Source organism: Aedes albopictus, chromosome 3 (assembly GCF_035046485.1).
Source record: "Aedes albopictus strain Foshan chromosome 3, AalbF5, whole genome shotgun sequence".
Lineage (NCBI taxonomy): Eukaryota > Metazoa > Arthropoda > Insecta > Diptera > Culicidae > Aedes > Aedes albopictus.
The window spans coordinates 60661528-60684209 of NC_085138.1; the positions used below are offsets into that span (position 1 = coordinate 60661528).

General features: G+C 38.6%; 2 protein-coding genes across 3 annotated transcripts in view; one reads left to right on the forward strand and one right to left on the reverse strand.

The window, feature by feature from the left end:
- LOC109405001 (microtubule-associated protein Jupiter) overlaps positions 1–22682 on the reverse strand; it is a 526579-nt gene that overhangs the window by 498127 nt on the left and 5770 nt on the right. The gene's annotated exons all lie outside the window — the stretch shown is intronic.
- Positions 6588–17703, forward strand: LOC134291594 (uncharacterized). Its single transcript, XM_062859541.1, has 2 exons — positions 6588–8648; positions 11548–17703. The coding sequence occupies exon 1, from the start codon at positions 7109–7111 to the stop codon at positions 8597–8599; it is 1491 nt and encodes a 496-aa protein (XP_062715525.1). The 5' UTR covers positions 6588–7108; the 3' UTR covers positions 8600–8648; positions 11548–17703.

A 22682-nucleotide genomic window follows, 5' to 3' on the forward strand; every position in this document is an offset into this window, starting at 1 on the left:
GAAATGTTTAAATTATTGCATAAAATGATGTGAGAAAGTCAAGTATTTAGGATTTCGGTTGGTTAAACATAAAAATGAGATGATAAAAGCTTAAATAAAATTGTTCTGTGTAGGAATAAAGGCATATCCTAATGCCTCTGAAGTACAACTGTATAAAACTAGCATTATTATATGAATTATAATGGCGGTAAGCTCCACAGCGTAGTAGACGCCAATCACGTATTATCCTCGATTTTCTTAAGCACCAAACGGTACTATCCTTGATTTTAATCTGAGATTTAACTTTAGTGCGCCGATTTCGGCGCATTAAAAATAAATCTCGGATTTACAAGAACTGGCTGCGTGCGGAGCACGCCTGCTACGCAATCATGTTGGGAAAACGTCAGAGCATAATAATCAAAACAAACTGTAGAACGAACTGGAGTTTTTTATGGCGGGCGTGAAGTTGATATTACTTTTTTCGGAAGCAATGCTGGTGTAACTATGAATATTTACGAATGAAATCGAACTGGACTCGTGTCAATGTTGAAATGTTACTGCATTACACGATCATTTACCGCTTGAATTTGCGGAGCAACGGAACGAAATTTGTGTATATTCCCGCCGCAGAATTGGAACATCGGCAAGGAGACCTCCATCTGCAGCCTGCAAGAGGGGCCTTTGCTTCTTATTCTTGGCATAACCTACCCACAGGGACAAAGCCTGCTTCTAGTAAAAAATCAACCAAAAATCAGCGATTTTTTCGGGGATGCCTGTAGGATTTCTATGAATTTCCCTCGTGTTTTTTTTTATCGAAAATGTCTCCGGAAATACCTTTGCAGATTCCTGCATGAGTTTCTACGGGGATTCTCCCAGGAATTCCCTCAGAAACTCCAGAATTTTCCTTGAGAATTTTTCGTAGTAAGTAATACTTTCTAGGAGATCTCTAGGAAAAGTTTTATGAATTTCTCCGATTTTTTTAAAAGATGCTTCTAGGAAATCCTTTGCAAAATTCGTAAGGAATTTCATTAAACATTCATTAAGAAATTTATATAGGACTCCCCCCGAGGAGTCCTTCGGGAATATCTTCAAGAATACTTTCAAGATTTCTCCAACTATAACTTCGGAGATACCTCCAGGAATTTTAGCATAGATTCCTTCAGGATTTTTTTTCCATAGATTTCTCGAGAAATTTCATCGGAAATTCTTCCAGAAACTGAAAATTCCTACAATGTTTTCTGTATGACTTTTTTCATATTTTTTTGCAGAAAGACCTGCAGAAGTTCCTACTCGGATTGCTTTCAAGAATTCCGTCTGGGATGTTTCCAAGAATTCCTTTAGTTTTTTTTTCTGGGATTTCTCCACGTACATTTTGGATTTTGGGGATTGCTCCAGAAATTTATTCGGGGATTCCTCCAGGAACTCATTTGGGGATTCCTCCAGGAATTCCTTCAGGGATTCCTCCAGGAATTCCTTCAGGGATTCCTCCAGGAATTCCTTCAGAGATTCCTCCAGGAATTCCTTCAGGGATTCCTCCAGGAATTCTTTCAGGGATTCCTCCAGGAATTCTTTCAGGGATTCCTCCAGGAATTCCTTCAGGGATTCCTCCAGGAATTCCTCCAGGGATTCCTCCAGGAATTCCTTCAGGGTTTCCTTCAGGAATTCCTCCAGAGATTCCTCGGAAATTTCTCCAGGGATTCCTCCAGGAATTACTTCAGGGATTGCTCCAGGAATTCCTCCAGGAATTCCTCCAGGAATTCCTCCAGGAATTCCTCCAGGGATTCCTCCAGAAATTCCTCCAGGGATTCCTCCAGGAATTCCTCCGAGATTCCTCCAGGAATTCCTTCAGGGATTCCTCCAGGAATTCCTTCAGGGATTCCTCCAGGAATTCCTTCAGGGATTCCTCCAGGAATTCCTTCAGGAATTCCTCCAGGAATTCTTTCAGGGATTCCTCCAGGAATTCCTTCAGGGATTCCTCCAGGAATTCCTCCAGGCATTCCTTCAGGAATTCCTCCAGGGATTCCTTCAGGAATTCCTCCAGAGATTCGTCGGAAATTTCTCCAGGAATTCCTCCAGAGATTCGTCGGAAATTTCTCCAGGGATTCCTCCAGTAATTGCTCCAGGGATTCCTCCAGGAATTCCTCCAGGGATTCCTCCAGGAATTCCTCCAGGGATTCCTCCAGGAATTCCTTCAGGGATTCCTCCAGGAATTCCTCCAGGGATTCCTCCAGGAATTCCTTCGAGGATTTCCTAAAAGTTTTGAGGATTGCTCCATTAATTCTTAAATGATTCCTCCAACTATACCTGTGGAAATTTCTTGAGAACTCTCTGAGTGAATTTCTTGAGAGTGCTCTGAGGATATTTATCAAAAAATCCCAGATAAAATTCCATAAGTAATCATTGCGGAAATTTCTTGAGTAATCCCTGAAGCAATTCTTTGAAGATGCTCTGAGATAATTTCTTGGAGAATCCCTAATGAAATTTCTTAAAGATTCTTTGAGGAAATTTCTTAAGGATCCTTGTCGAAATTTCAGCAATCTCAAAGAGAATTCCTTGAAGATTCTCTGAGAAATTGTTTTGGAGATCCACTGTAGGAACTCCTATAGGAATCTCTGAGGAAATTCCTTGTGAAATCCCTGATGCTTTGAGGATTCTCAAGAGAAATTTCTTGAGTGACCCCTGAGGATTCTCTGATAACTTCTTGAAGGAATATCTGGATTCTCGGGAATTCCTGGGAACATCTGGATTCTTGGGAATTCCTAGAAATATCTGGATGAATTTCCGCAAGGAATTTTGGCGGAATTTCCTGCGGACTACCTGGACGAATTCTCGAAGAAATTTCTGGAGAAATTTCCGGATGAATATCTGGAGGTATTACTGCAGAAATTTCTGAATGTAGTTACAGAGAAATTTCTTGAAGAATTTCTGGAGAAATACCCGAAAAAAATTATGAGGAATTTCCGGAGAAATTTCTGTAAAGTTCCAAGAGCAATTTCTGGAGGAATTTCCAAAGAAATTTTGGAAGAATTTCTGGAGGAACTCTCGGAGGAAATTCTGGAGGAATTTTCGGAGCAATTCCTGGGGGTATTTCCGGAAAAATTTCTGGAGGAGTTTCTAAAGGTGTTCCTGGGAGAATTTTTGTACAACTTTCCGAAAAATTCACTCTAGAATTTTTGGAAGACTTCCCGAAGGAGAATTTCTGGAGCAAACCCAGAAGAACTTTTGGTGGAACTCACAAAAGAATATTTGAATGTATTCCCGGAGGAGTTTCTGGAGGAATTTTCGAAGAAATTTTGAAAGAAGTTTATGGAGGAATTTGCGGAAGAAGGAGGAAATTCTGGAGGTACTCCTCAAGGAATTCCCAGAAGTACTTCGGAAGAAACTCATGGAGTTATTTCTGAATAATCCTGGAAAAATTTCTTGAGGAATTACTGGAGAAATTCAGAAAGATCTCCTGTAAGTATTTTTAAAGGAATTTCTAAAGAAATTCCTGGAAGAATTTATCGGGGAAAAGTCTCGGCTATTCTGACAGGGATTCCTCCAAAATTTCCTGGAGGAGTTCCTAAAGTAACTTCTTGGAGGAATTCCTGGAGGAACTCCTGAAGAAATTTCTGGGGGAATTCCTAGAGGAATCCATGGGAGAATCCCCGGAGAATCTCCTGGAGAAAATTCCCCAGGATTTTTTGGAGAAACTCCTGGAGCAATTTTTGGAGGAAGTTCTGAAGCAATTCCTGAAGGAATTTCTGAAGTTAATCCAGAAAGAATGTCTGGAATTTTTTTTGAGGAATAGCTGGAAGAAATACTGGTGGAATTTTTCAAATGACTCCTATAGGAATTTCTCCAGGATTTTCTGATGGAACTCCTGGAGAAATTTCTGGAAGAATTCCCTGAAGAATCCATGGGAGAGTTTCTGAAAAAATCTCTGGAGGTACTCCTGGAGAAATTGTTCGAGGAACTTTTGGAGGAATTTATGTGGGAACTTCTGGAGGAATTTCTTGAGGAGCTTCTGGAGGAATTTCTGGTGGAATTTCTGGAGGAATATCTAGAGGAGTTTCTGGAGGAATTCCCGAAGGAATTTCTTTAGGAATTCCTGGAGGAATTTCTTTAGGAATTCCTGGAGGAATTCCTTAAAGAATTCCTGGAGGAATTTCTAAAGGAATTCCTGGAGAAATTCCTTAAAGAATTCCTGGAGGAATTTCTAAAGGAATTCCTGGAGGAATATCTTAAAGAATTCCTGGAGGAATTTCTTAAGGAATTCCTGGAGGAATTTCTTAAGGAATTCCTGAAGGAATTTCTAAAGGAATTCCTGGAGGAATTTCTTTAGGAACTTCTGGAGGAATTTCTTTAGAAATCCCTGTAGGAATTTCTTTAGGAATTCTTGGAGGAATTTCTTTAGGTATTGCTGGAGGGATTGCTTTAGGAACTCCTGGATGAATTTCTGGAGGAATTCCTGGAGGAGTTTCTGGAGGCATTCCTGGAAGAATTTTTCTAGGAATTCCTGGAGAATTTTCTTGAGGAATATCTGGAGGAATTCCCGGAGGAATTTCTGGAGGAATTCCTGGAGGAGTTTCTGGAGGAATTCCTGGAGGAATTTCTTTAAGCATTCCTGGAGGAATTTCTTTAGGAATTCCTGGAGGAATTTTTTTAGGAATTCCTGGAGGAATTTCTTCATGAATTCCTCGAGGAATTTCTTTAGGAATTACTGGAGGAATTTCTTTAGTAATTCCTGGAGGAATTTCTTTAGGAATTCTTGGCGGAATTTCTTTAGGAATTCCTGGAGGAATTTCTTTAGGAATTCCTGGAGGAATTTCTTTGGGAATTCCTGGAGGAATTTCTTTTGGAATTCCTGGAGGAATTTCTATAGGAATTCCTGGAGGAATTTCTATAGGAATTCCTGGAGGAATTTCTTTAGGAATTCCTGGAGAAATTTCTTCAGCAATTCCTGGAGGAATTTCTTTAGGAATTCCTGGAGGAATTTCTCTAGGAATTCCTGGAGGAATTTCTCTAGGAATTCCTGGAGGAATTTCTCTAGGAATTCCTGGAGGAATTTCTCTAGGAATACCTGGAGGAATTTCTTTAGAAATTTCTGGAGGAATCTCTTTAGAAATTTCTGGAGGAATTTCTGAAGGAATTCCAGGAGGAATTTCTGAAGAAATTCCTGGAGGAATTTCTGAAGGAATTTCTGAAGGAGTTCCTGGAGGAAAAATCCTAAAGGAATTTCTGAAGGAATTCATGTAAAATTTTGTGGAGGTATTACCAAAGAAATTATCTACAAATTCCTGGAGGAATTTGCGTTGGAATTTCTGGAAGAATTCACGTAGGAATTCTTGAAGGAATTTTCAGATGAATTTCCTGAGAAGTTCTCTCGTATCTTCTAGTAGGAATTCCTGGGGAAGCTCTCGTAGGAGTTCTCGGTAGAATTCTCATGTGAATTCCTGGAGAAATCCTTCTATGAATTTTCAGAGGAATTTCCGGTGGAAATTTCCTTGAAATTATTCTCGTTGGAATTCCCAGAGAACTTTGCAAAGGAAATCCCTGAAGAATTTCTCTTGAAATTCTCGGAGGAACTTTCCTTGGATTTGCTGGATGAACTTTCTTTTGAATTTTTGGAGCAATGTACCTTGAACATCCCGGCAAAGTTTCCCTTGAAATTCATCGTTGAACTCCCGAAGAAATTTGCTTTGGATTCGCCGGAATTGTTCTCATAGAAATTACCGGAGGAATTTTCATAGGAATATCCGGAGAAATTATCGTAGGACTCTGTAGGAATTCCCTGAAGAATACTTGTTTGAATTCTAGGAGAAATATCAGTTGAAGATTTTTGAGCAATTCTTGGAGAAATTTCTTAGGAATTCCCGGAAGAATTCCCCTTGTAAATTCTGGACGAAATTCCCGTGGAATTTTCAGAGATATACCCCTTGGAATTACTGGATGTACTTCTTTTTGAATTTCCGGAATAATTTACCTTGGGCATCCCGGCGGAGTTTCCCTTGGAATTCTTCCATGAATTCCCGAAAAAAATTCCTTTATATTCCTTGGCATTATTCTCGTAGGAATTCCCTGAAAAGTTCTCGTGAGAATTCCCCTTGGAATTGCTGGATGAACTTCTTTTTGAATTTTCGAAGGAGTTTGTCTTGCAGAAATTCGTTCTGGAATTTCCGATGGAGGCATTTCCGTAGTTTTTGTACTGGGTGTTTCTTAGGCGTTCTCGAATACATTTCTGAAGGAGTTCCTTTCAATTCCACCTGGAATTTTGAACCACAGAAGAAATTCTAGCTAGAGAATGCAAACAGCGGTGAAGCAGTCCGATAATGCCCAATTTTCCGACGCGAACCACGTATTTCCAACAAGCCGATCACTGTCCATTGCAGGCGGAACAGTCTGTTTTGCAAAAAAAAGTAAATAAATAAACACCAGCTGATTGGAATTGACACTTCTGCGAGCACACTCACTCCCACTCAAAAAGGAACAGGAGAGAGAATGGCTGCGTACTTCCCGTGCTTCCTTCGATTAATCCTCTCTTGGAGCTTACCGAACGGAGTATTTAAATTTAATCTGGATTTTGGAAAATCGAGATTAAATCTCGTATCAACTACGTTGGTGCTTATGACCATAAGTCTTCTAAACGAAAGACCTGCAAGAAGAGTCGGATTCTTTTGCTTTGTTTATTTTAAAGCAGATGTTCATACAAAAATGTATGAAATGGTCAAACAATTGGCTTATTTCATTCAATTTCAAGAAATATATTATGAATTTATTTATTTATTTTTTAAAGAGGTTTTAGCAAAATAGTCATTTGCCTCCGATATATGAACCAGTTAGCCTAGTGGTTAAGGCTATGGATCGCCAATCCGGAGACGGCGGGTTCGATTCCCGTTTCGGTCGGGACAATTTTCTCGACTCCCTGGTCATAGAGTATTATTGTACTTGCCTCACAATGTTACAAAATTCATGCAATGGCAGGCAAAGAAAGCCCTTCAATTAATAACTGTGGAAGTGCTCAAAGAACACTAAGTTGAAGCGAGGCAGCCCAAGTCCCAGTGGGGACGTCGAGCCATAAAGAAGAAGAAGAAGAAGAAGCATATCTTTTTATTTTTGACATGATTTTTTTGAAAAGACCGTCTAAAGTATGAAAAAAGTAGTTCATGCTAGAAATTTGAATACTTTGGGTACCATTTCTCAAAATCTGAGGCGTCAAATGTATATTATTCCAGCCAGAATACAGTCTAGAAGATATTGGGAGCTATTAGAAGATGTAATAGTTGTAAACGTTATTATAGAAAGGGCAACAAATGCCCTATGGATATGTAAGCGAACTTTCGGAAACAAATGGGGACTAAGGCCTGCTATGATTCACTGGATATATACGGCCATTATCAGACCTAGAATCATTTATGCTTCTTTAGTATGGTGGACCAAAACTAAAGAAAAATGTAGTATCAAAAAGCTAGAAAAACTTCAAAGACTAGCTACTGTTTGTACAACAGGTGCAATGCGCAGCACACCTACGAAAGCTTTAGATGCAATTTTGAATCTTTTGCCACTTCATCAGTTCATTCAATTGGAAGCAGACAAAAGCGCGCTTCGTATTAAGCAATACAAATCTCTCTTTGATGGTGACATCAAAGGACATTTAAGTATTTTGAAAGATATCAAAATTAATCCATTGATTACAGTCAACAATGACTGGATGGAAGCAAAATTCAATTTTGATCGTATGTTTAATGTGATAGAACCAGATCGTACTGTTTGGACCGTGGAAGGACCACATCTTCGACCTGGATCTATAATATTCTACACTGACGGATCGAAACAAAATGATCAAACAGGAGCAGGAGTAACAGGTCCTGGTGTAAATCTCTCAGTTTCAATGGGAAGATGGCCAACCGTCTTCCAAGCTGAAATACAAGCAATTTTGGAATGTGTTTCTATTTGTTTAAAAAGAAAGTATAAACATACTAACATTTGTATATTCTCCGATAGTCAAGCAGCTTTATCTGCTTTGAAATCGTTTACATGTACATCAAAGATAGTATGGGAATGTGTTCTCTTACTTCAACAATTATGTATCAATAATACAGTCAATATTTACTGGGTACCAGGGCATTGTGGTATCGATGGTAATGAAAAGGCTGATGAATTAGCCAGGATCGGATCAAACCAACCATTTCTAGGGCCAGAGCCATTTTGCGGAGTCTCAAAATGTTCTGTCCATATGGAACTCAGGAACTGGGAACAAAAGATGGTGATTACGAACTGGGGGAATGCTGTTGCATGTCGGCAATCCAAAAAAATTATAATGCCTAATATATCGAATACACAAAAGCTTTTACTCTTGTCAAAAAATGAACTGTGTTCGTACACAGGGCTAATTACAGGACATTGCCCTGTTAGATATCATCTGAAATTAATGGGCAAAGCTGAAAACGATATTTGTCGCTTTTGTAAGGAGGATAGTGAAACCTCCGAGCATTTATTATGCAGTTGTCCTACTCTTTTCAACAGAAGTGCGATTTTCTTTGATAAGGGACTTTTACAGCCCTTTGAAGTATGGTTTTCAAATCCAAGTAAGGTAGTGCGTTTCATACGGCACATTATACCTAGCTGGGATGATACCTAGGTCTTGCGTTGATGATTTCTGACATATAGAAATTAATCACCTTGACAAGGTACGGTGCTCCCCAGACCGTTATTATAAAATAAAAATCTCCATCCAATCGGTGCCCACCATTCGTTTTCTATGACTATCCCGCATGTCTGGGCAAAATTTGAAAAAAAAACGTTGGGCCCATTTTTGAGTTACGCCCTTTTAAAGGGCGTAAAGCCCAATATTCAAAGAAAAAATCAAAATATTTAGTACACAACCTTTTTTTACCGATTTTGATGAAATATTTTCATGAATAATTGTATTGCATTGAGCATTAGATTTGTTAAGCATAGTTTTTTGTTGAAATAATTGAGGAAATATGACGTTTTTGTGAGTTGCCATAAATAAAAGTGTATTTACATGAAAATAATTCTATAATATTTGTAAATAACAAAAAAATAGAGTAAATGAAGGGAAAGCTCATTAAAAGAGAAACCTAGCATAACATTTGAAAATGGCCTAAGTGATTTTTTTGTAAACAAACATGTTTCGATTGCTGTAGGGCCTAACTGCATCCACCCACGAATATCCGCACCCGAAGACTGCTCTTTCTGATAAAGGTGTTGGTGTGCGTGGGTGGATCGAGATGGGCCCTACAGCAATCAAAACATGTTTGTTTACAAAAAGAACTTAGGCTTTTTCAAATGTTATGCTAGGTTTCTCTTTTTATGAGCTTTCCCTTCACCTTCGGTCCCTTCGACACCGATTAATTCCGTTCTTTTTGTTTTCATGCGTGCTCACTTCTAACAAAAAATACAAAAATATGAAACAAAACAAATAACGTTTTAATCCTTTGGTTTTCGTAGGATGAAAATGGGAGCCACATGCTTAATAAGGGAAACAATACCCTATACCAATATAGAAAACAAGTGGAATATACACTGTGTGTACTAGCATTTCTCTTCGAAAATATACAAACTCATGTTACCAATAAATAGAATTAGCCTACACTTTCCTTCCTGCTGGATGATTTATTAATAACTTGAAAATAAATTTTTAACAAAATTAAAAACTTTTCGTTCAAATGTATCAAAATATCATGAAAATAACGTTTTATCTGTTTTAACTATATTTTAGTCCATTAAGATTTCTAGTCTAAATGGCTTACTTTCCTGCCAAAAGAGGAACACTTATTTTGTGAGTACATTGGAAGTGGGACTCAGACCGCAGATCTCGTCTTTTAAGACATACGCTTCACACTAGAACGGCTAAACATCGTGATGGACTTCCCTTTATCAACTCCTGAATGATTAAATGTTAATCGACCCGACAGGCATAAAGCACTGAAAAAACCTTGTCTTGTAGCAATTGTGTATGTTTAGGGTAACCTGGGGTAATACGCACCCCCGGGGCAAAACGCCCTCACGTTGTTTCATTATGTAAATGAAGTTCCAATCGATGCAAGCAAACTAGACGTAAAACTGAGCCGGACAAGCCCAACAATGCAAAGAATATTCAAATGAAAAGCGTGGAAAACGATGATTTTCCACATTTGGAAAGATTGTCTAATTTGAAGCGCACGCAATTTAAGCAATTGCGCGCTGATTATATGGAATCAACCTATTAACTACCATCCGCCTCCTACTACTTCCATTTGCTGCCGTAAATAGGAAGATGGAGCCGCCTGGTATTTCATTAAAATTGAAAGCAGAAAACGCCAGAGGTCGTATTGCCCCACCTCAAGGTGCGTTTTGCACCCAAAACGTATCACTTTTTTAAATTGTTGATTTGATTCGGTAGAATTGATATCACGCGGGCCAAAAGTTGGCGTCTCTTAGTCAAATAAGTAAACTAACTTTCAAAATGCAAGACACCCATAAAATCATCTTAATCTTAGCTATAGGGCCACGTTTGCTTAGGGGGTGCATATTACCCCACCTTCCCCAAAACCCCATTCCTTGAATAAGATATATTGTTTGGCTCCGCTCTGCCTCATACTTATGTGGGATTTACTTTGTGTAAAAACGAACATATACAAGGCTTCACTTTTCTTCTACATTTTCTCCTGAAGTACTTTTTAAATTTTCTCATCACCTTCTATCATGTATTAGGTGCAAAGCTCTCTTTATATTGTCCATTTCTTTTTTCAAGCGTTCTAATCTGGTTCCGGGTCATTTGGCCGAACGCCATTTGGCCGAAAGAATCATTTGGACGAACGCCGTTTGGCTGAATGCTGTTTGGCCGAAAAAGGTATGATGAACTTAATTGATCATGCCACTGTTTCCTATATCAGTATAACTCGAAAGAACAGCCTATGAATCAAAGAAGGAAAAACCTTTGACAAAAATACTCACAATTTCAACGCCAACTAATCCCTTAGCCTTAATGGTAAAACTAGAAAGAATAGCTATGATTAAAATAAGGAAATATTTCTAATAATCATATTGGCAGCTAGAATGTTATCCAGAGTTTGACCACGCCTCCGAATCCTTTTGATAATAATTCGGCCAAACGGCATGCGGCCAAACGATCCTTTGGGCCAAATGACATTTGACCAAACAGCGATCGGCCAAATGACCGGGCACCTTTTAATCTTTGTTGAAGCAAACCTAGATGTTCAGAAATTATTGTAATATTCGCGTAAAAGTACTCACTTATTCATATTGCAACATTTGAATGTCCAAATTTTCACCAAAAAATCAGCCAAAACTATATTTAACACAACTGGTTCTCAATACAAAATGATTCTTCCTGAAAATATTTCATTAAAATCGCTTAAAAGTGGTTGAGTACTAAATATTTAGATTTTTTCATTGAATATAGGGCTTTACGCCCTCTAAAAGGGCGTAACTCCAAAAAGGGCCCTACGATTTTTTTCAAATTTTGTCCAGACATGCAAGGTAGTCGTAGAAAACGATTGGTGTGCACCGATTGGATGGAGATTTTTATATCATAATAACGGTTTGGGGAGCACCGTGAAGGTACAATTAGTAAAATGGGTTGTGTATCACAAAAGATCAAATATGGTCACAGTGATAATATACCCGACAAAAAAAAAACGCTATTATGTATGCAAGTGATACTATCGTATTTCATCAAAACAATACTTAAATACGTAATTTTTTGAAGGTTTGTGGCATTTTTTACTGTTAAAAACTTTGTTTTTCGTAGATTTTTAACCTGCACTCGTTATGATACTTTTATTAGAATCTTTTAAAACACTTCAGATGAAACTACCTGCATATAAAAACTTGAATTTGGAAACATTTTTAATGTTATAACATATTCATATGAAATGCATGTAAAATAATATGGCAACGAAAACGATCAAATTTATGATTCACAAGTGGTCGGGGTTCTGCTAAACCGAACCAAAGACCATTTTTTGAAAAATTGAGTTTTCTTAACCATTAGATGAAGAATATGATGATCTTCCTTCCGTGTATCCAGTAATTGTGACAGCTCTCCGTGGAGTAAATTAAAAATTTAGGTTTGGCAGAACATTAAAAAAATAAAACTGCATCCAACCAGAGTGAACTGTAAACCAATCGATTCCAGATGATGAACATTTCAAATTCTCTTCATCGCCGTCAGATTTCTAACTTCTAACCGACTCATAGTAACAATCTGTGAGAGAATTTAACACGTAATTAAAAAACAAGTGTTGGAGGATCCAATTATGTTTCGATGGCGTTGATCGCGATTTTTCCAAATCACATTCAGCCAGACCGAACCAAATCCACTGCATTATAGAATCAATGTATTCTCAACAGTACAAAAATCAACTGGCTTTGAATACATGCGTTATGTCGATACACCTCATACTGATAATTTAACCCTGAAGCCGTCATTACTAGGATAATAAAGCTTGAAAAAATCCAAACAGTTGGTTCACTTTGGCTGATCAAAAAACGTCGTTTTCACGAAAACCATCCTTGAGAAGAATGTTTAAAACTTGATGCAGACTTAACAACTGACCTTCAGCTAGGTAAAATGACCTAGAGGTAACGCGCTTGGTTATCACTTAAATGATCCATGTTCGAATCTCTTTCATATTTTAGAAAACTTTTTTGTACTTAGTTCACTTTGGCAGAACATTTTCAGGGTTTTCTTCGACCAGCATAAATTTGAAGTACACAAATTGCTCCACTTTTACATCTCAAGACCTCCAGGGCATGCACGGACATCATTTGACATAATCACTCTTGCTTTGTGCCTGCACAATACGCATGCACCGCCTATAAAATAAAAACATGAGAGGGAAGGAATGAGCTGGGAAAGCTTCTGCCGTTCACTTTTCAAACTATTTTGAGTCCTCTGTGCTACCATACTACGCGTCCTCTCTGATTCATGTAAAGGATTGTGAGTGATGTCGATTTCAACTTCATAGACACTGAAAAAACGAAATTTTTTATCACAATCCGACTGATTTCTCTGAAACAAAGAAACACAGTCAACCACACTGAACTATAAACCATATTCCAATGTTTTTGTTCAGCCAGAGTGAACTGAGTGCGAAGTACTGAGAAATTAAATGTTATTATATCAATGATTTCAAATAATTTACATGTATTCTTCATCTCTGATTGTTAATAAAGGCTTGTAAGTTACATGTGTGCGAAAAAGTTTAAAATAATCTTAGCTGTTGTTCATTTCTGAGTGTTTGAACTTTAAGCTTAATTATCTCGGAATAAACTTTTTGGCGCTTAGTTCGGTTTAGCAGAACCCCGGCCAAGTCGATCTAGATTGTAGGTCATCATACCAAAATTTGGTATCATTTAATGATTGTGTAGGATATTTTTTCGAAATTTGATAGTTTTTTTTATGCAATCCTGCAAATTGTACATTTTGGCTAAACGAATGTCTAGGCAAATGTTCTTTTTTTCTATTAGGTTATAGCATAGCATAGCATAGCATAGCCGACCGTACACATCCTGGAGTGGCTGTCAATAGAGACGTGAAATGCGCCAGAAAAGTTGCCTGGGAGTTGACAAACCTTTCATTGAACGATCTCTTTGTTTGACACCTGGCCAGGTCCTTACGATCAGCGGGGATGGGGAGGAAATGTTGATTAGATATCTATGATAAGATAATGTCCAAGAACTTGGGCTACCTCATAGATATCTGGAGTTGGAAATTGGATGGGGAGGTATATGGGAAGCTTTCCATGGCGAAAAAGCAAAGCGTGTTGTTGATTAACATTTAAGAATTGTCATTTACCTGATTACCGCTGGAAAAGTAAACCTTTGTAGCAAAAAGTTAAGGTTGTTTAATCTCACCATAATTTAACTACGCTAGATCGTCATCCAGAATGATTAGGCTTTGAAGCAGCAACAACAGAAAATGACAGCTGTGAGGAACCTGCTGTCCGAGTCCAGACGCCGCCGGGAATCCAGTTACGTGAATTATCTGGTGAATTTGAAGCGAATCAGCGTACCGTTGAAAATTACCATAGCCGGTCACCAGATTGTGAAAGAAAAGACGGCACATATCGGACAATTCAGCAACTGCGGCCAAGAGTCCATCATCAGAAGTTCCAGCTGTATTCTTCCTATAGTTCAACACAATTTGATTTCATCTTTACACAAAATACTTCACCAATAGCACTAAACGGTTGACATCAGCCGAATTCTATTTAAGTCCAAATTCCACGAGCACGAAAAAAATCGTCATGTTCTTTTTTCTATTAGGTTATGGCCAAAAAATTAATAATATATTATTTCATCCAATTGGCTGATGCAAATTACTTAGAAGATCCTCCAAAAGTTAAAACAAGAACTTAAAATTATGACAGTTACGAAAAAAATAGAAAAAAAAATGCCTCAGCTAAACGAATTTGACGGATGTTCGTAGACAAAATGGTTATTCACAGATAAAGCATTCACATAATAACTGTGAAAGTGAAACATACTTTGTCACGGTTAGGTCGTAACGCCAAGAAGAAGAAGAAGTACACTGTGTAATAAACAGTTTTGGGCTTTGGCATAAAAACCTCAGCTTAACAAAATGACTAGCAAAATTTCTTACATCCACACTCAGTTCCACATGCTAGGAGGTCCCAACCAAACTCAACTCTTTTGTTTGCTTTCGATAGGGTTGATCGAGTTCTTTCTACCCTTTCCATTCATTCGTGAACGCCTCGCTCCCACCCTGACCGTTCGTTCCGTCCGTCCCTTGGTCCCTCCATCCGACCAAACCGGGAACCCCGCCAAATTTCGACAACGGCGCGCGCGCGCGCGGTAGTGCCGCATCGCGCAAAGGCCAGACCAGAACCAGACCGGCTCTACTAGGCTACATTCCTCTCGCCTTATATATGTGGCTCTCCAATGGTCTCCATCCATCCTCATACAATTCTATGCGCCTGATATCGTTCGTTCCGAGGGTACGGAATGCGACGAGCGGTTGTGGATACGGCGAGCGGCATCGTGGATCGTGTGGTCGTCCGCGTTGTTGTTGTTGTCGTTGGTTGTCGGCAGTCAGTGCGGTCGGTCGGTCGTTCTTCGTAACCATATTTTATGATGACGATAGTGGTGGTGTTGCTTGCTGATCTGCTACTCAGTCCCGTCTAGCCAGCCAGCCAGCCAGCAACATAAAAAAGGCCGATTAGAGTGAATTTTTTGTTCCTCGGTTGATCGAGCGAGCAGCGGTGGCGGAGGACGACGATCCCTGCCCTGCCGTGTGTGCGATTCGACTCGCCTGGGCCCCCTGTTTGGGACAGGGATGCCAGATGTGGCGGCATGCACGCTAACGCCGCTCAGCACTAAAGTGCATAATTTCCAGACTACACCAAAAATGTGTAACACTTGCACTTTCACAAAATCAGCTCATGTGTCCGCAAAATCGTTAAGTTCGCAAAATTTTTTGTACGGAAGTCTAGCTAGGTTTACTAGTGACCTAGGAAAACAAAAAATCGACATTTCGCATCTAGACGAGTGCACGAGCTGTTTTTGTGAATGTGTAACTGTTACACATTTTTGTGTGGTCTGGAAATTATGCACTTATGAGTGGAGCTTACACATTCTAGGTGCTGAGTGGTTTTAGCGTGTGTGTGAATTTTGACCTATCTTACAAAGAATTTCTAGAATACCAGTTGGAATCTCACTTTGAATTTCAGGAGGAATACCAGAACCAAGTCTTAGAATTCTCGAAGAAACTCTTAAAAGAATGCCACATCAATTTTCTAGAGGAATCCCTGAAGAAGCTTGAGAAAGTTAACAAGGAACTCTTAGACGAATCTTAGAAGTAACTCTTGAAAAAAAAAACATTTAGAGAGATCCCTCAAAGAATTCTTGGAATCAAGGCACGACTCAAGGACGAATCTCGAAAAAAATTTCTGTAAAAATTCCAGAAGAAACTTCAGAACAAGTTCCTGAAAGCAACTCAGATACAGGGGATGGCCAAAATGTTTGGGATAGGCAACTTTTTTTCTCCCACAAAAAAAATCAACATACTGTAACTTTTCATAGAGTGCAAAAAAAAATCTCAAATTTTGACTGTTTGTCAACCTATTATATGTGCATCATTGGTACAAATTTGGGCTCGATTGATTAATATTTCGCGAAGTTAGAACCGTTCGGGTAAAACACTATTTTTTAGACAACTAATTTTTGAACTGTCATATCTCGGAAACCGGTGAACCGAATTGAATGAATTTTTGAACGTTTATCAACAATATATTGATACATAATACGACGTTATATAATGTAACATTTTCTCACGGCGAATTAAGTTATACCGGGTTGAAATTTTTACCCATATAGAGGAAAATAAGTCAAATTTACAATACCCCACAAAAATTATTAAATGTGTTCTTCCTTCAATCTAAATAGGCTCTAATATATCTGATTAGAGATAATTTCAGAACAGAAGTGGAAAATCTTTGGATATCAACACTAAAATGTATTGACATTGATGTGGAAAAATTACATTTTTTAGAGAAAAATTCAAAAAGTGTCAATCCATGATAACTTTTTTCAACGTTTAAAAAGTACCTATGTTTAAATAGATTGTGAAGCATTTACATATTGTTAGTGTACGTTTAAAATTTAATTCAATTCGGTTGACTGGTTTCCGAGATATGACAGCTCAAAAATGAGTTGTCTGAAAAATAGTGTTTTACCCGAACGGTTCTAACTTTGCGAAAGATTAAACAATCGAGCCCAAATTTGTACCAATGATGCACATATAAAAGGTTGACAAACAGTCAAAATTTGAGATTTTTTGATGCACTCTATGAAAAGTTACAGCATTTTGAACTTTTTTGTGAGAGAAAAAAAAGTTGCCTATCCCAAACATTTTGGCCATCCCCTGTAATATTGCTGGGGGAATTGCAGTAGCAACTGTAGAAGGAATCAAATAATAAATTCCTGGAATAATTCCACAAGGAACCTCTGGAGGAATCTCAGAAGAAAGGCCAAGAAAATCTTAGAAGGAGCTTCTGGAAATAATCCACAAGTATTTCCAAGAGGATTCACTATAAGGATTGAAGCTACTATAGAGACCAAGAATACCTCTACATCTCTTCAACCACCACGATATAGGTGTTTATTTGTTAAAGCAGTGGATCAGATTTTCTATTGAGAGTAGTTTATACAGATGATCAGGACCGGTTAACCTTCCTTTCGCATCACGTTGGCAGCAGCTCGACTAAGGGGGCTGGGGCCATGGCCTCAGGCCCTCACAATTCAGCCCTCCTCACACAAAATTCCAGTTCACGCACAAGAAACAAGATGTATTGCTAGATACAAGTCTTGATTTTATTTTATATACAGTCAGGTTTTTTTACCGCGTAAAAATAAACCGCGTTAATTCAAAAATCCGCGTAAATGAAAACCGCGTTAATTAAAAAATCCGCGTAAATGAAAACCATATTTTATAACTTTTAACTCAATAATTTCCTTCTTGATTTTATATTAAAAAATGAACTCAACGAATTATTTTAAGACAACATTTTAAGATTTTTGCCTGTTACTCAAAATTTCTACAAGTTACACAAACTGCCAAGCTATTGTTTAAAGGTTTAAAGCTTTTACCATCATTGATGACGTCAAACCCGACATCAACCTATCATTCACCTATTTTTATTTTGGCCACCAAACCCAACATGGACCCAATACTTGGTCGATGTTGGTCCAACAGTGGATCAACATTCGATAAAAATTGACCCAACTTTGACCCGACATTCGATATTTTTTCAGTCTGGCGGAATTTTGCAGGGTTTTCTCGTGTTTCATGCCCAGCTACTCATTCGAGTGACAATGTATTCAATTGACAAGGATTCGCTTCTCATTTGATAGGTGCTCTGATTGAATGAAATCGTTTTGAACATGAATAGAAAGAAAAACGTTTAAAAAGATTTGTTGGTTAATGTTCAAATGAATGAGATGAAGTTTTGCAACACTGGTTTAAACCGGATCGTTGTTAAGACTCCACCTCACAGTTGTCGCATTAGTGTCGAAGTACAGGCAGTAAATCATGTTCACTTAACCATCCGTAACTCGCGCGGTTGCCCACCACCGTCAACACCACGCTAATGCTGAACACGAAAAGCGAGATTATTTCAACGTGTTGTACAAAATACAACAGCGCGATTGCTCGAGGGTTGATAGTTAAAGGTCACAAAGCATTCTTAGAAAATTTTGGGATATTCCAGGCAACACTTAGGTTCTGGAACTCAGTTTTTAAAGACTATGGCTATGACAGTAGTTTCTCAAGCTAAAAATAGTAACTATACATAATTAGACAGGGTTTAAATCCATAATTATTCCAAAATAATTTTAAATATTCCAAATCAGCCCATTGAACAGCCAGAAATGGACATAATAGACATAATTATCTGATAGATAGATACAATAATAGATATAATAATAATCTCTGGATATAATAGATTACAAATCGTAGATTTGTACAATGAAAAAAGTTCATGTAATCTCAAGAACGGTTTGGATGTCCTTAGACATCTCAACAGATCTGATGCTGTCTATTAAACTTTGAGATGTTCAGTAAGTCACGAAAGATTACATGTCGTAGCTTTGTATTATGAATGAAGTTACCGGTACAGCCGTAGACTTTAGGATCTAAACTCCAGAATAGTTTGGATGACCTAGGATATCCCGACTGATTTAAAACTGTCCATTGAACTTTCAAAAGACTTACTGAGCATAATAGATTACAAATCGTTGATTTGTATGATGCAAGAAGCTACCGCTGCACCCGTAGACTTTAGGATCTAAACTCCAGAACAGTTTGGATGACCTAGGATATCCCGACTGATCTGAAACTGTCTATTGAACTTTCAAAAGACTTACTGGGCTTAATAGATTACAAATCGTTGCTTTGTATAATGCAAGAAGTGACCGCTGCACCCGTAGAATATGGGATTTAAACTGCAGAACAGTTTGGATGACCTAGGATATCCCGACTGATCTGATACTGTCTATTGAACTTTTAAAAGACTTACTGGGCATAATAGATTACAAATCGTTGCTTTGTATAATGCAAGAAGTTACCGTTATAGACGTAGACTTTAGGATCTAAACTCAAGAACAGTTTGGATGTCCTTGGATATCCAGAAAATTCCTCTGCATCATATTCCACCTTTTTAATGCTGTTAAGCACCAAAACTACAGAAATATGTAGAACAACTCTATAATAATGCTTGGAAAAATTCCGGCTTAAAATTAAAATCCACGTAAATGAAAACCGCGTTAATTAAAAAAAAACCGCGTAAAAATAAACTGCGTTAATTCAAAAATCCGCGTAAAAAAAACCTCGTAAATGAAAACCACGTACAAAAAACCACGTAAAAAAACCCCGTAAAAAAAACTTACTGTATAAGAACATCAAATTACTGGCCAGATGTATATGAAATCTTCTTCTTTATGGCTCTACGTCCGCAACTGGTACTTTGCTTAAAGTTAAACTTTGCGCTTAAACTTTGTGTTCTTTGAGCACTTTCACAGTTATTAATTGAAGGACTTTCTTTGCCTGCCATTGCATGGATTTGTATATTGTGAAGCAAGTACAATGAATCCGTTATTTTTGTTTTCATGCGTGCTCACTTCTAACAAAAAATACAAAAATGCGAAACAACACAGACAGCACTTCAATCCTTTGTTTTAAGTCGGATGAAAATAGGAGTCACATGCCCTATAAGGGAACCAATACCATATATCAATATTTATGAAATGTAAAACTTCATATAAATCATGTTAACATTTTTCTATTTGAATAAGTCAGTCTTGCGCAATTGTACACAATACTTTACGGGAGATTCATTCAAGTAAAAAAAACTTCAGCTAAATTCTGGAAGAACTCCAAAACTGTAAATAGAGAGTCAAAAAGTTCCCATCAAATATTTCTGTTTCAAGGATATTTAAGGAATTTTTCACGGAATTACCAATAAAGTTTGAAGAGTTTTCAAAAGATTTTAGAAGAATTGCAGGATTTTATATAGAAAATATAGAAGAATTTCTATAATCCTTGGATTTGCGTTTACTGAGCAAATTAATCATTAAAACGAATCCGTCAGCTATTATCAACGGTTTTCTCCAAGATGTCTTCCAAGAAACCGTCAAAAACGAAAACGTCTTAGAATCAGAATTCCACCAGAAATTCCTAAGGGTTTTGACTTTAAGACAAAAGTTGTTCAGCAATTCTCCTAGAGTTCCAACAAAACATTACATTAATACCCTTAAAAATCCCTGATAGAGGGAGATCAATGTGTTCCTTCTCAGAAAGCAAATTCCGATTATCCCCTTTCATCTCACCAAAACTTATTGCATTGCGACCCACTGTGATTCTCCAATATCTTCTACTCCTAACAAGACCAGAATTTGGATCCACAATCTAAAGGTCGATTCGAGATCGGTGAAGCAGACGACGGCAAATGGAATAAAGGATGCGAAATCAGTAAATTCAACTTTGTCGTGATGCTCGGAGCGGATGCTGTTGGAAGTGCAGTTAACCCTTATGTGGCCGACAAGGTACCCATTCATCGATGGTCTTCCAAACGCGTTCAAGGAGCGTCACTCTTTTCCTTTCCTCGATGGCCTTCGCAGCGCGTCTCTCTTTTCCATTTCTCGACGGCCTTCCAATCGGGTTCCTGTTTTCCTATCCTGGACGGCCTTCGAGGCGCCTCTTTTTCCATTTCTCGACGGCCTTCGAGGTGCGTCCCTTCTTCCTTTCCTCGACGGCCTTCGAGGCGCGTCTTTTATTCATTTCTCGACGGACCTCCAATCGAGTTCCTGTTTTGCATTTCTCGATGACCTTCGAAGCGCATCCCTCTTTTTCTTTTCACGAAAGCCTTGAGGCGCGTTACTTTTTACATTTCTCGACGGCCTTTCAGGCGTGTCCGTCTTTTAGATTTCTTGACGGCCTTCGAGACACGTCTCCTATATTTGCATACACGGGCCGATCGGACGAATTTCTTATCCAGAATGTCCAGAACCACTTTCAAAGCATTTTCACTTACCTGGCTGAGCGACTCTCACATTCTTCTTCTTTACGGCTCTACGTCCCCACTGGGACTTCGCCTGCCTCGCTTCAACTTAGTGTTCTTTGAGCACTTCCACAGTTATTAATTGAAGGGCTTTTTTTGCCTGCCATTGCATGAATTTGTATATTGTAAGGCAAGTACAATGATACACTATACCCAGGGAGTCGAGAAAATTTTCCCGACCGGAACGGGAATCGAACCCGCCGTCTCCGGATTGGCGACCCATATCCTTAACCACTAGGCTCACTGGAGACCCCCACTCTCACATATGTTTGAGTTTTATTGCAAAAAATCACAATAAAGCCTAGCAGGTTCATCCACTATTGTGGGAATTTGGCTGATGGTTCTCGATGAGAATCGCCCAACGCAGCGACCCGATACACTGCAGTACGTCCGACGTGGTCGAACGCTGACGGAAGAGCCATGATCTGCTATGATCTCGTCAACAGCTGTCAGTTGATAGAGTTAGATATTACCCCGGGTGGGAAATGTGCGTGTGTTATCAGTTGTCTGTTGACATACTGAGAAACAAGACTCTAAACCACTGAGAGGTACTTATTGTCAGATAAATACCACACTACACACCAAAAAGTTTGTCGAATACAACGGTTAAGAAACTTGAGGCGCAGGAGACTCTAATGAAAGAGGAATCGAAGCGAAAGCGGAAATTGCTGCAAAAGAAGTTTAGCTTGCTTGAGGAAATTGCCAAAACTGAGTCACGCCGAAGTCTCCATTCCAGTGTTGCCAGTGATTAGCAAGATCCATGAGCATGAGCATGAGCATGAGCATGATTGACCGCCCGCGGTTGCTCCTCTGTTATTGCAAGGACAACTGCATTTACACAAAGAACCAACAGATGATTCTTGGGATTAGCTTTCTCTTCATTGTGTAAATACTGGAATCCCAATACTTTTCAATAAGCAATACCAGCGCCGGCCGCGTCCGAATGCAGGTCAATTGAGGATAGGGAAGGAAGTGATGACGTGATTCTCGCTTAGGCCAATAACCGAGGAATTCTCTGCGTTACTACGAGAAATCACTAGGAGTTTGGACAAGGGAAATGGAGATGTGTTAAGGAATTCGTCGTGGTAAACGAATGTAATGTTTTGATTCGCGATTAATAATGCGCTCGCGAAGAAATACCCTTCTAAACCTTGGACGACGAACGCGATCTATTGTGCCTCAAAACTCACCCTACATAAGTTATTCATTCGCAACTAAGGAGAACACAATGTTAAATACCGACGCACCCGTAGTTTGCGTTTCCGCGCGAGACAATGCTGAACGCGATCGATTCACAAGTATTTACAAAATTACACGTGAAAAATAAATCAGAAAGACCTTACCGCATGGTTCGCCGTCTATCTTTTACCATTTATTCATTTGGACTAAAATATTACATATGTCGACACCGAAGATGACGAACCATTCAAACTCTTGTGTACATGCAAAAAATGAAAGAAACATATTTATTATCAACTAAATGTGCATTTGGAACTAGCACCGACACATGACGTGACGAACTTTTCAATATTTGTTAGATAAATACACAAAAACCAGAGCAGAATTTTATACATCCTTTAGCATTAATTATTATAATAAAATGGAACGAGCTCACCA